Here is a 14,113-nt window from a genome sequence, read left to right as displayed (position 1 = left end):
AAGTTAACTTTTGTATTTTTTTAACTAAATTGTGCAAATATGTATAGAATATTGTAAAAATCTCTCCCCCAATAAAATTAGAACTTTTAACAAAACATGGATTAAAAATTCATGTTTTGTTAAAAAAAATAATTTTTTTTTAGAGATTCTTATAATATTATAAATTTTTCTATAAAATTTTATTCAAAAATATGAATTATACACCTATTAATTTACTTAAAAGAAGGAACCAAAAATGAAGATGAAATATTTTATGGGTCTTGTTAACCAGTGCCCCGAGACATTGGTTAAGGAACCCATAAATAGAAATTTTGCCTTGGAAACATAAGGTGTTACTTTTGACCAAATAATGATTACATTACTTTATTGTGAAAACTTTCTTATTTTGGATGTTTAATCAATGCCCCTGGGGGCCCTGTTTAGCATTCCCCATATTTTATATAGACTAGAAGTTAAAAAAAAAATTAAAGGAACTAAAACGAAAAATTGACATATTTATAAGAATTAAAAACATATTTAATGTAAACAAAGAGAACTACACATTTATCTCCTATATCTATCTATCCATTACCCATCTCTAATAGGTTTTCTGGCATTTTGAGTGTCATGTCAATTTGTCTTTCTTCTTTACTGCTTCCTTTTTCCAATTTTTTTCCAACAACATATGTTTCAAGTACTACTTACCTTCACAATTTCTATCGCCTATTAAATTACTCTTTTAGCCTTGTATTTTGGCACCATTCTTCAATCCTTATCCCCTCGTTCTCTATATATATACTCCCTCCAAAAAACCAAAACATAACCACCTTCTTTTCTTTCCCTTTCCCTTTCCCTTTCTCTCTTCTCCCTGATTTTTTTCTCTATCCGTGTTATAGGGTTATGTTGTGATTATGGGCTTTGCAGCGGCCTAATCCCGCCGCAAACGTTGCAAATGCCCATATTTCCGTGAGACCAAGTCCCGCCGACCACCGCAATTTGCTATTGTGTGTTGGTATTTGGCATAGAGTATTTTTTTGTCGCCTTGAATTATGTGATTGGTCATAGAATTTGTTGATACATTAGTATGATTGTCAAATATAGTGTTACGGTACAACATTCAATCATAGAAGAAAAAAAACAAGAGTTTTGTTGCTCAACCTTAATTATAGACAACCCAATGTGATATGTACTCATGAAGTTTGTAATTAAGCGCCATAAAAATGCATGATCAACGGCTTTAATTCATATGATATGATATGATACTAGAAACCAAAAATAACATGCCTCCACTTCCTTTGCCATATTCAAAGAACCGTTTGCCTTCTATTTATTTGTAAGTAATTTTTGACTCTATATATATATATATATATATATATATATATATATATATATGCTATTATGCTTTTGACAAACATAAATCTAACCAATACCAACATAAATTAAAAAAAATAGAACTCATGTCAGCCTTGCAATTGTTGCCGGTTAAAAGACCATATGCAAGGCTTTAGAAGCTCCTAGTCTCGGGTTGTTTTTCTTATTGTGGCCGTTAATTTCTAGTTGCTCAAATATATCAAATTCATCTCCCAATTTATCCACTTGACAAATGTTTTTCAAGCTGCTAGTATAAATATGGTCGTGAAAAACCTAGAAATAATGTTGTAAATTATCAAGTCAAATATAAGTTTTGTGATTTGAATTTTGTTTTATGATCGATAACAATATTCATGTGAAGAGTTGAAAGGTTTTGAGAATCACCTTAAACAAGATAAACAAATGAATCTGGTCAAGTGTGCACCTTCTGTTTTGTTTCCTAAGGTAAATAGGGCTTACCCTAGAAAACAAAAGAGGGGTTGTACATTCGCCTCTATCATTTGCTTACCTTGTTGTGTGCGAGTAATTGTTGTGACTTTACAATTCTACACTTGAACTTTATTCCGACTCATGTAATATAAAGGCTTAAATATGTTTATAGTCCCTGCAAATATGGTTCGTTTGAATTTTCGTCCCTATACTTACTAATCCGTCCAAAATTTCCCTGCAATTTCTAATCACTTGAAATTTGGTCCTAATTACTTTTGTTTGCACATGTGTCAAGTGATTACTGATGTGGCGCTTATGTGGCTCCAGCTGACTGGGTAAGCACCTCGCTGACTCAGCTTATTACATAGGAACTTTTCATTTTGACCAAAATACCCTTGGCTTCCATTCCCTCTCTTTTTCTCTCTTCAGAAGCATGTTCTTCTTCCCCATTCCCAATCACATGAACCCTACATCTACTTCCGCATTCCCAATCGAAATGCCCACCCATCCCATTCGCAAAACAGAGACTTGAGAGTGAGAAAGAAGTACACCACACAAAATAAAGAAAAGGTGTGTTATCCAAAATAGAGATGTGAGTGAGAAAGGAGAAGAAAAAATGGTGAACTTAACAACAACCATTGTGCAACTCTTAAACCCATTCCCACTTTCTTCTTCTTCCAAAAATCTTCTCTGTAAGCCCTTCTTTCTCTCCACCACTCAAGCCACTAAACTGCAAACACCACCCTCGGATTCGGATCCTTCCAAACCCGAATCTGAAACCACCGCCACCGGAGATGACTTCGACGAATAAACCAACTTCATCTCCGTTACCAGAGTGGCACTGGCAAGTGAGAAAAAATTCGTCGTAGATCAATTTTCCATGAGAGTAATCACACAAATCATGGTGGTTGTTGTTGATTTGGAAATTGTGGATTGAAGAGAAGATTGAGGGAAGAGGAGGAGGACGAAGAAGAATGATTGCAGATTTGATAGAGGAGGAAGAAGATTGAAGTGAAAGTGAGAAGGGAGAGAAGTGGGAATAATGTGGAGAAGTGCTTTTTTCTTGTATTTGTTTCTCTTGTGTTTGTGGCCATTAAAGAAAAAGCACTTTCAATTTGATTTTCGAAAGTGTGTGTTGAAGGAAAGAATTGCAGAAAAAGCACTTTCAATTGTGGATTGAAGAATAATTTGTTCACTGAGAAGGAAATGATTGTTGGTGTTTGTGTTGGTGGAAGAGAAGGAAGAATAAGTAAGGGGTGTAATAGTCATTTCACCTTTGTCTAGTTTCATCAAGGGTAAAATGGTCATTTTGGGTTTAATTTGTTGAGTTATCCGTGTTCTTTCCCAGTCAGATTCTACACATCATCGCCACGTCACTAATCATATGCCACATAATCAAATGAGATTAGGACCAAAACTCATGATTAGAAATTACAAGGAAGTTTTGGAAGGATTAGTAAATTTAGGGATGAAAATTTAAATGAGCCCTATTTGCAGTGACTATAGACATATGTAAGCCTAATATAAATTAGATCACAAAGATTTGAGGATATCTAGCTTATGATTTACAACATCGCATTCAGGTTTACATCAGCGGAGCAAAAATCCTAAGTTAAAAGAAAAAATGGAGAGCCAAATTTGATATGCTTATTAACAATAACAAATGAAAAGAACTCTATGAGACTAAGAACTCTGGATAAGTTCGCTCAACAATCAAGATGCAACGACTAGAGGGTTGAGGGAATTCCATTTGTTTGTAATTATTTTTGGTTTGATGTATAGTTAATACTTTTGACAAAATGCATAGTTAACTTCTAACCACGTGTGCACTTTCTTATAATACTTTTGAAAGCCCCTCCATAATTTCTCTTCTCATGCCCTTGTTCTCTTATTATTTGTCCCATAGTTGTAGAGACACAGGGTGAAACATCACGCCATCCAGCACCACCGAGGATTGATTCTACTCATTGTACCGCTGCCAACATTGTCACCTTCTTCCTCGATGAGTATCTTTTGTCAACTTGATCATAAATTGCGTTTTCACCAAATTTTGCCAAAGCTCTAAATTCATCTTTCATCCTTCACAAACTTATTCTCATCCTTTCTACAAAATTACAATCACATCTTCAAGGTAAATTTTGTGCTCCATTTGTTTCACCCTTTCTAGTTTGAGTTTCATGTTCACTATTTTTTACTATGTTAATAATTGTTTTTTTCACTACTACAGAAATTATTTTTTACATCAGTTGGAAACGACTTTTTACATCAGTTTGTAACCGATGTAAACTGATATGATGTGGTAAGTCCACATCCTTTCACATCAGGTTGCGACTGATGTGAAATCTTGAATTTCTACATCGGGTCCACTTGCACTGATGTAATAGACGCACTTTGAAATTTAACCCTGCACTTTCACATCAGTTATACGATGGACACTGAAGTGAAATATGTATATTTCACATCAGTTTTCAATATCACTGTAGTGAAATAATTTTTTTTTTCTAAATATTTTTTTAAATGGCTTATCAAATAAGCTTTACCCCTGCTCTTTTTTTTTTATAGTAATAAAATGAAAACAAATTATGTATAATTTTAATGCAAAAAAAAAAGTTATATTATCTAATTGGATATTACATAATCAATCCTCAATTTTCCACGTCAATATTCCAATCTATAAAAGAGGCATATGAATACAATATAGCTAGTGTGAAAACTAAAACTAAAACCCCTATGATGTAAAACTAACCCTGCAATATTCCACTTCATATTCCTGCAGAATATACACAATCAAATAAGCCTTGGCCTATCATAGTATGATATTTACACTAACTCAAGAAACAAATTTTATCAAAAAATACATAGCAAAAACTGTAACCATGTAACCATGAATTGCATAAGAGTTGAAATGCTTGGATCGCTATCGGAATAAGAGCTACATCTGATAGTAAACTAACAACCACTAATCTGCAGCTGCAATACCCCAAAACCAGAAAATTCTGCTACATAATAGCATCCCACAAACCACACGAAACCCTGCAATTTCAACAAAATGGAACATGTGATGATAGAGATGAACCAGTGTCATAAGCAAAAGTATAAATGAATAATAAGGGTAGTTCCAAGATATAATTATTACTTCTAGTGATACTGATACAACCAAGTAGTTCACAGAATTATACAGCTAAACTATTATCCTGAAGTTCAACACTTGCAATAAGTGGTTCACAGAATTGAATTCCTAAACCATAGATGACGAAACATGATGAATAGTAAAAAGGTAAATTAGAATTCTTAATTTTTTTTTTTATGATTTATGTCATATATCCGATCAAGTATATCCAAGTGGCAAAAGAGACACGACTGTAAAAGCAAAACAGTCATAGAAACACACGATTCATAGAGACACTCAATAACAAATAAACACAACACTGTTTCTGTAACAAAACACACGATTCATATCAAATAAACAAGCATTGTCTCACTGAGTTGCGTCGGATACATGGATCTAACGACCCCCTAGTGCTCTATCAAATAAAAATAATCAAAATAATAATTGAAATTGAGATCAATGAAATGAAATAAACCTTCAAGTGAGCAAATTGAGTGCATGGTTTTACTAAAGATGCACAATTGTTCAACTTTAGTAAATATCGAACTTGTTTACATTTCAAAAAACTACTAGTACCAACCAATTGAGTGCATGGTTTTTACCTTTCCCAATTATCAGTTATGTCTCCATTAGTTCTCCAACTATTTCCCACTTTAGCACCCCATTTAGCTGGATGCATATCTCCCCTAACAAACAAAGAAAGTTTGATTAGAAAGGAGTACTTAAAATTGGATGCTATAAAGCACTGGCACATATGTACAGCAGATCCGATACTGACATATACACCGATAATAATTTGAAAAAATGAGAGTGATTAAATGTAATCAAATGTGTTGATGTTAAACAGCTACGCGTGTCAGATACCGGATACACCTTCATTATGTGTTACGTAGATCAAAAGATAAACAAGATGCTAAAATAGAATAATTACCATTCACATAGCGAAAAGAAGATTGGACGACCTGCCTTCATTAACGCCAGAGTCATAACAGGATACCTATACATAAGAAGGCCATGTTTTTCAAAATCAATGTATGAAATATTATAAGATGCAGTTCTATTAGGGAAACTGAAACACTAGTAGTAGGCAAAATTGAAAATATATTTTTGACTACCTCACAGTGGGCTTTGATTAACATATAGTATGAGCCTAAGTTTCTGCTGAAGCGCCAACAAATTTGTCCTTGTACCATTAAGCAACTGAATCTGCCTCGCAGACTCAACCAAATCGGAATCAATAAGCCTAACCGTATCCTTCAATTCACGAATCCTCGCACATCCTTCCACGATCTTCATTTCACTTCACTTCACTTTACTAAAGCTTGTAGTAAAGTTAGTACATGACAACAAACAATTATTGATCTCAACTGATAATAGTTAGTGGGACAAGTCTGCTCTAGCTCTAGTCACATAAAATGATGACAACGTGATACTTACCGAGCTGTTAGTAAAGATTTGAGATTTTATCTTCCTTAAAGCGGTGCTCTTCTCTGCAACGTCAGCAAAACAAACCATGAGATGAGATACTAAAGAAGCAAAGCAGTAACTAGCGACGGAAACAACCAAAAACAGAACATCATAGAACATGAGCAACAAACTAACTAAAACCGACCTTGGTCAACGCCATCCTTCTCCCAACACATGTCCAAATAGCGCAAAGCCTTGCGATACTTTTTGATAGCCATCTTATAATCTTGCTTCTGTTTCACAAAAGACAATGCATCAACATACGGTAATCATCAGATCAGAAGAATGACCAAAACTAGGCAGAATATTCCCAAATAAAACTAAAATATTTAGCTTATTACATGGTTATCAAATCAAGATTCAAATACATCACTGATAAAATGCGACATTTATAAGTAAAAATAAGTAACAGAGCTAAACTATAAGCAAATACATCCTCATATACAAACCTCAAAATAGTATATCAGTAACAAAGTATGTAGCAGGACCAAGTGTCTCATTGTCCGTTTCATACACAATTCCATCTGTAGTTCTAATCTGGGGACCACCACACTTGATCGCAAAGTCCAAATCTGCAGTACAAATAAGAGATTGATCAATAGTCGAAATGTGTTTTAATTCAAAGATATTGTGAATCAATGATCAAGAGGTTGCACAATTGTTTCGAAATAAGAGGCAGATCCAAGTCCAAAAAAGTTGTAAGAATATGATTTGGAGACCAAATAAGTATATCAAGACAAGTGAGAGTGTCAAGGTCATAGTTCGAAGAGTCTGATTTAGCACAAACTGTATTCTCTTTGTTTCAGTTTATACATTTTCTGTATTTCTGTTTGTTGTGCAGTAATTTTTCCTAGTAAAGGAGATTTTTTCCTCAAGTTCAATTTTAATTTTTGTATAAATAACGGTTCCTATCATATTTCTAGCATATATGACTCAGCATAGTTATTGGCAGAAGTATAAAATAACAATAGAGGCAAATTAATTACTAAGGAATATAATATAACACTATTAATTAGGAAAATCTTATGATAAGTACTACTAATTAGTTTCTTGTAGTGTGCACTCAGAAAAGAATGTATGTTTGCATTGTCATAAACATGGTATTACACTATTAGTACAGTATAGTGTTTTCTACAAATGGTGTTTCCAATGTTTTTCTTTTTCGTTACCCTTAAAATCCTCTTTTTTATTTTTTTTACAACTATAGCAGTAATAAAAAACTGACTCCCATTCGTATTCATATGTTCCAATCACATGTGCAATTTGGGTTTATTTTAGATTAAAACAAACAGACATTCATATGTTCCAATACATCAGCATACCACAAAGGTGCTCATCAGATCAGAAGAATGACCAAAACTAGCCACTATATTCCCAAATAAAACTAAAACATTAAGCTTACATGGTTATTAAATCAAGATTCAAATACATCATTGATAAAATACGACATTTATAAGTAAAAATAAGTAACAGAAGATAAAAACTATAAGCAAATACATCCTCATATACAAACCTCAAAATAAATCAAAATTCAAGTAATAAATCAAAAATAGGTACTAATCAAAAATAGGTACTAATAACCCTTCTTTGAAATTCACCTTATAGTGTTCATTTCCAAAGCCTTTGATAGATTCAACAGCATTCATCCACCATTCAAGCTCCTCCGGCTTCGTATCAAGATCAACAGGCCAATCAGCAAAAGTATCACCATCTTTAAAAAAGTTAATCACCCCTTCATCCTCCCCTTCAGCAATCTCCCCACAATCAGCAATCACAACATCCTGCTCCGGCCGATCATTCTCCCCAACCGGACCAAGCTCAACAGACCTAACAACTCGAATCCCTTTCACAACCTTCCCAAACACCACATGCTTCCCATCCAAATGCGGCGTCCTCGTCGTCGTAATAAAAAACTGACTCCCATTCGTATTCGGACCGGAATTCGCCATTGATAAAATCCCTTTCCGTTCGTGTTTTAGGTCGAAATTTTCGTCTTCAAAATTTGGACCGTAGATTGACTCGCCGCCGGTTCCGTCGGAGGCGGAGATGTCACCGCCTTGGATCATGAAGCCTTTGACGACACGGTGGAAGATGGAGTTCTTGAAATGGAGAGGGACGTTGGTGTGTGGACCGATGCCTTTTTCGCCGGTGCAGAGAGATCGGAAATTTTCGGCGGTTTTGGGAACAACATCGGCGAAGAGTTCGATTACGATTCTACCCTCGAGTTCACCGCCGATGCTGATGTCGAAGTAGACTCTTGGGTTCGGCATTTTCGGAAGAGAGGAAAAAACAATGATAGAGAAATGAAGACGAAGATGAAGAGTGAAGTGAAGTTGTGTCTTTTAAGTCTTAAATCTTGTTTGAAGTAGAGCGAAGGAACTTCACGGAGACACGCGACGAGTGCTTCTCCGGCACCGCCGTCGTCGGAGATAGTTGAGATCTCATTGTTAGCGTTTCACGAATTGAAAAGAGGTAAGGGTTTCACGAATTTTTTTTGAACAACAAATGGGTTAGGGTTTCACGATTTAAAGGTCAGAGAGAGAGAGCTTACCAGAGGAAACCACTGATTGAACTTGGACGGTGAGGTTGGAGATTCACGATTGGAGCTTGGACGGTGAGCTTTGACGGTGAGCTTTGGAGGTTTCACGGTTGTTTTTTGATTGAGTGAAAAAGTGAAGAAGGAGAAAAATGTGGATCTGTTTTGCCATAGGGAAAGGGATAAGGTAAAAGTGAAACCTTGTTTTCCCATCAGGCAGTCTCTCACCACTGATGTGAAAAAAGTTAGACAAAGTTTTCACTCAAATTGCGAAAATGCCACCGCGTGTTTTTTCCCTCATTTCAATTATCAACTGATGTAAATGTTATATGCTATCAGGAATTCCCATCAGATGCTTATGTCAACTGATGTTAAAACTTATAGTGTATATCTTTCCCTTCAGATTTTTTTTGTGCTGATGTGAAAACTTAAACACCATTGATGTAAAATCTATATTTTGTAGTAGTGTTTCTTTATGTTCCGTCATCGTTGTTTCTTTCTCTCATTTCCCCCTTTTGTCTTTAACTCGGTAGAAACAAATGAGTAGCTCTATAAATTAATCTACGAAGGATCGAGAAAAGCATAAATATTGTGACACCAAAGATGTGAGTAAGTTCTTTTGGTAGTAAAGGTATTAGTTTTATTTTGTTCAGCTGTGCAAAAATATTTTTGCAAGTCTTTTTTTTTGTGGTAAAGGTTCGTCTTTGCAACTTCATCATTTTCTCTCAAGAGATGAATTCTATCTCAATATCTTATTCTGAAGGTCAAAAGTAAGCATGTATATAGTCTCCAAAATATTGCTTCCATTTTTGTGGTGAAGGTTCATCTTTGCAACTTCATGGTTTTCTCTCAAGGGATGAATTCTATCTCAATATCACGGAGAGACGCATAGTTTACTTGTGGAGGGTTTCCACCACATTCAAAAAGTTCCAATAAGTCTTGGTACTGATCATGTATAACACTTGAAAGAGAAACAAAAGATTAACAACATTAGGCACAAGGGAAAATAGGCCTGACGATGTCATTGATTAACTTCAAAATGCAAGTTACTTTACTCGATTTGAATAAATCACACACAAAACATAATAAGATTATTTTTATGCAAATTATTGTAGATATAGAAAAAGAATGCAAATGCATCAAATTTCAAAACATTACAGATAAATAGAAGAGTTGCATGTGTTGGAACACTAGTTAATTCTAGTGAAGAAAATTGGAAAGAAAAACACTATGAAAAAACTAGTGTGTGGGTGTGACTTAAAAATGTCCCACATTGGAGGGTCACCCCAACTAGTAAGTGTTTATATATGGGCAAAGTAACCTCAAAGGGTGTGCCCTTGGGGTACCCAATTTTGTGAACGGGTGAACGCTTACAAAATATATATATCTCGAATATAAAAAATGATATATATATTTTTTGTCACTTGAAAATGTTAAATTAATTAATTAATTAATTTAATCATTATCCGTAAGCGCTACGCGTAACAAAAAAATTTGGTACGATCCGACCCGATCCATAACACGTATCCAGAAACTTCCGGATATATCCAATTAAGAAACAAAACGCGTTTGCTTAAGGATTAAGCAGACTTAATCCCCAAGTCACTCGTTTTTTGTTACAAACTCTCCCTATAAAAGGAGAAGTTCGCCCCACTCATTCAACACACCGAAAAGAATTTCATTGAGTTGTCGGGAATTCTTTTCTTCGCTTCTCCCTCCGACTTGTGTTAACAAGTTTCTTCTGCTTCTACTCCTTTCTGTCCCTTTCGGTTTCAAATAGAGCGGTTACATACCGTATCGAGTGGCTTCGATCAATCGACGATTGAACCATATTTTAAGAATGTTCTTAAGACCATAGTCCCTTTCTCGGTTTAATGTCCCTTCGGAATTAAGAGTGGTCTTAAGTTCATAGTCCCTTCGGAATATAGAGTACTATTAAGATCATAGTCCCTTTTCGTAATACTTATGTCCCGTCGAAATTAAGAATGATCTTAACAGTATATAAATTATTTCAATAATTTTCTATTTGATGAGAAATGGTGGTATCACCATATTTGAGTGGTCGTAGTGCCATATTGACGTTTTGGAGAAGTTAAAACTAGAATGGTGGTTGTTTTATCTTGGTTTTCGGGTGTCAAACATTGATTACGTTTGAACCTTTTAAACCGGTGATATCTTATTTTTTCTTGGGAAGGGAAAAAGTAAGCAAAACCCTTGAGAATCGAGGTCCGGGAGTTGTTTTCGCTACGGGAAGGTGTTAGGCACCCATAACGACTATAGTATCCTATAGGAACCGTCTTTAATTTCTACGCGCGCGCTTTATTTTTAAATGCTATTTTGAAAGTGTTTATTTAAACCTAAGAATTTCTAAGTGAAGAATTGGAGGGAGAAGAATGTTTTTGGATTTTTATTTTAGTTGAATTGAAGGAATTTTGTTCCTTGCCTACGTACCCGTTTAAGGGATCAAATCCACCGTAGTTCTCTTTCAAAAATGTTTTTTGTTTTTTGTTGGTTGATTTTAAGTTTGAAAATGGAATTTGAAGAATAGAAAGGGGCCTCAAGGGCATGAGATTTAGAAAATTGTGAGGTTGAATTAGTGATTTGCAAAAGAAGTCAAAGTTTGATTATTTTTCATTGAAGTTTGATTAAGAAAATAAAAGGAAAATTCAATGGGGTTTTGACCCCAAGGTTTATTATGAAAAATGTTTGAGTGAAGTTTGTTCAAGTTTTTTTGGGAAAAATGATTTTTCTAAGTATAAAGCCTAAACATACATCTAAACATACAATCCTAACATACATCTAAACATGCATATTCTAACTATATAGTGATGTGTGTGCATGTGTCGGTGCTTGTGTCGGTGTACATTATTAGAGTCCATTGTCCTTATTACATCACACCCTAGATACATTCTATGGCCCCTTTGCCAAGAAATTAAAATTGCATAAGAAAAAATATTACAAAAATTCCTAATTTTTACATTCTAACTTTTTGCATGAAAATTAAATTGCAAGAAATAAAAGTGCAAGAAATAAGAGATGAATATATGATATGAAATGCTATGGAAATGAGACATGAAACAAGAAACAAAGGGATTAGTAGTACAAGATATAATATGGAAAATGAAGCAAGTAGAAATTGCATAACAAAATGAACAAGACTTAACCAAAAAGTAACAAACATTTTAGCCAAAAAATGGGAAAATGGACTTGAAGAAATTGCACTAACACCAAAGCAATTTTAAGGCCTAAAATTCTCATATCAATGGTAATTTTCAAATGGTTCATTTCAGCCACATTATGAGAATCATAAGGACAAGTATGAGCCAAGACTTATAGTGCACTTTCAAGTCCATTTTACACATTATTTCTCATGGTAACAATACACATTACTTACAAAACAAGAAATTCACAACTCGCACTTTCAAAATAGCCAAACAAACACAATTTTCAGAAGTAAGTACATTACACATTTGCATATGAAGTATCAACACAAGGTGGCAAAATATTGGAATTAAAACGTGCAAAAAGCTTCACAAAATATGACCAAAACACAACACCAATCACACACAAATTCACATGTATTCCCCCATCAATTTCCAGCACTCAAAATTCACAAGAAACAATCCTAAATTGATCAAGATCATCGCAATAAAGCTCCCCCAAATTTTTACAAGTTTTTAACAAAGTTTTTTCAACAAAAATTAAAAGAAAACAAGTGAGCAAGGCAAAATAACTTTCTAAAATTTCTTCGATCAATATTCACTTGCAATAAGCTAAAATTGATCAAGAAATGCAAGAAAAATTAATAGCAAAATTTTTTTAGAGTTTTAACAAAATTCTTGAAGTAAACAGGGGTGCAAAAACTGTTCCTAGTGTTGAAAATAGCAACATAACTTAACAAAAACGGAACTGCCAGCAAACCAAAAGCCCAGGCCCAACCTTGAACGGGTCTGGATCACAGGAAGGGTTCAGGGGCGGTTTTGTGGGTTATGGAGCGAAAAAACGGGTCACAAGGATGAAGGATATATATGCCTTCAGCTTGTCACTCGTTTTCATTCCAACACAACAGTTTCCCCTCTCTCACAAAACCAGACGAACAGAGAAGAAAGAATGCGACGGCCGGAACTCCTCCGACGCGGTGGCTCGCCGGAGCGCCGCCGCGTCGGAGTTTCAACTTTATTATTTTTTTGCAATTTTTTATTCCGTTAGTCTCATTTCCCTCTCCTCTATCCATTTTTTAGATCAAATTTCGAAAACAGGCCATAATTACTTCCAGATCTACAATTTCGAATTCGAAGAAATTTGACAAGAGCAAAGAGATGAACGAATATGAATTCTGTTACCTGCTTCGTGCTGAATTCAATTTCGTTTGGATTCGTTGTTGGATTCTGTTTCGAAGCTGATGATGCCGTTCCAATTTTGTTGATTTTCTTTGGATTTGGAATGTTGGAAACGACTTTGGAAGTTACTCGTATACCCCAAGGATTCTGGACTGTGATTGCTTTGTGACTTGGATTCGGTTTGTTCCTGCTTCAGCTTCGTTCTCCTCCCAATCTCGAAATTCCGTACCGTTTCGTGCGTTGATGAACGCCAATTTGATCTTTGTGAGTGATAGCGAATTCGGATTTGAAACGGAGATGAAATGATGGAAAGGAATCGAAAATGTTGTTGTGATTTGTGCTGTTGAAGGTTGGTGATGAAGATGATTGAGGTGGGATGAAGTTGATAATGGAAGGTTTGGTTATGGAGGATTGTGGTGGATTTTGTGGTGAATATTGATGATGATGGTGGCGGTTTGGAGTTAGTTTGGGTGGTTATGGTGGTTAGAGTGGTTGTTTGAGTTAGTTAGAGGTGAAAGAGAGGGTTGTTATGGTGGAGGAGTGGTGGAGGAAATGTTGGTTATGGTGGTGAAAAGAAAAGGCCACGTGAGGAAAAGAGGAAGAAGAGAAAAAAGATTTTTTGTGATTTTTGGATTTTTGTGAAATAATGATTGGTGAATGAATGAATTGACCCTTTGACCAATTTATAGGCTAAGTCTTTGACCTTGGACCAATAGGATAGAGACATGTGGCACTAGACTTGTAACAAACTCTTAAGGACCAATAGCATTTGGACACATGGCACTTGGACTCTAACAAACTTAAAAGGGATTAAAACGTAAATAACAAAAGTGCGCGGACTAAAATGAAAATTAAAACTAAAATTGAATTGAAAAAGTAAAT

At 35.0% G+C, this 14,113-nt stretch overlaps 1 protein-coding gene across 4 annotated transcripts; it reads right to left on the bottom strand.

The window, feature by feature from the left end:
* Positions 1-4,389: 4,389 nt before the first annotated feature.
* On the bottom strand, positions 4,390-9,071 carry LOC146918623 (peptidyl-prolyl cis-trans isomerase CYP40-like). 4 transcript variants are annotated; one of them, XM_085720255.1, is made up of 8 exons: positions 7,954-9,070; positions 6,805-6,927; positions 6,501-6,588; positions 6,326-6,378; positions 6,004-6,209; positions 5,820-5,885; positions 5,491-5,574; positions 4,390-4,812 (listed from the first exon to the last, which is right to left on the bottom strand). In XM_085720255.1, the coding sequence occupies exons 1-5, from the start codon at positions 8,623-8,625 to the stop codon at positions 6,204-6,206; spliced, it is 942 nt and encodes a 313-aa protein (XP_085576381.1). In that variant the 5' UTR covers positions 8,626-9,070; the 3' UTR covers positions 4,390-4,812; positions 5,491-5,574; positions 5,820-5,885; positions 6,004-6,203. The 4 variants fall into 4 exon arrangements, with proteins under 4 accessions (XP_085576381.1, XP_085576382.1, XP_085576380.1 ...); XM_085720256.1 differs by having other exon boundaries at positions 6,004-6,203; XM_085720254.1 differs by having other exon boundaries at positions 6,004-6,378; positions 7,954-9,071.
* Positions 9,072-14,113: the final 5,042 nt, after the last annotated feature.

Source organism: Medicago sativa, chromosome 6 (genome assembly GCF_051527215.1).
Source record: "Medicago sativa cultivar Bolivia chromosome 6, Bolivia_mono, whole genome shotgun sequence".
Classification (NCBI taxonomy): domain Eukaryota; kingdom Viridiplantae; phylum Streptophyta; class Magnoliopsida; order Fabales; family Fabaceae; genus Medicago; species Medicago sativa.
Note: the sequence above shows the minus strand (reverse complement) of the source record. Positions and strands in the feature narration are given on the sequence as shown.

Coding starts and splice junctions, on each gene's coding strand:
- LOC146918623 (XM_085720254.1), bottom strand. CDS start 8,625: ATGCCGAACCCAAGAGTCTACTTCGACATCAGCATCGGCGGTGAACTC. Junction 6,928..7,953: donor TTGGAAATGAACACTATAAG/GTGAATTTCAAA, acceptor TTTGTACTGCAG/ATTTGGACTTTGCGATCAAG. Junction 6,589..6,804: donor TACTGATATACTATTTTGAG/GTTTGTATATGA, acceptor TTTGTGAAACAG/AAGCAAGATTATAAGATGGC.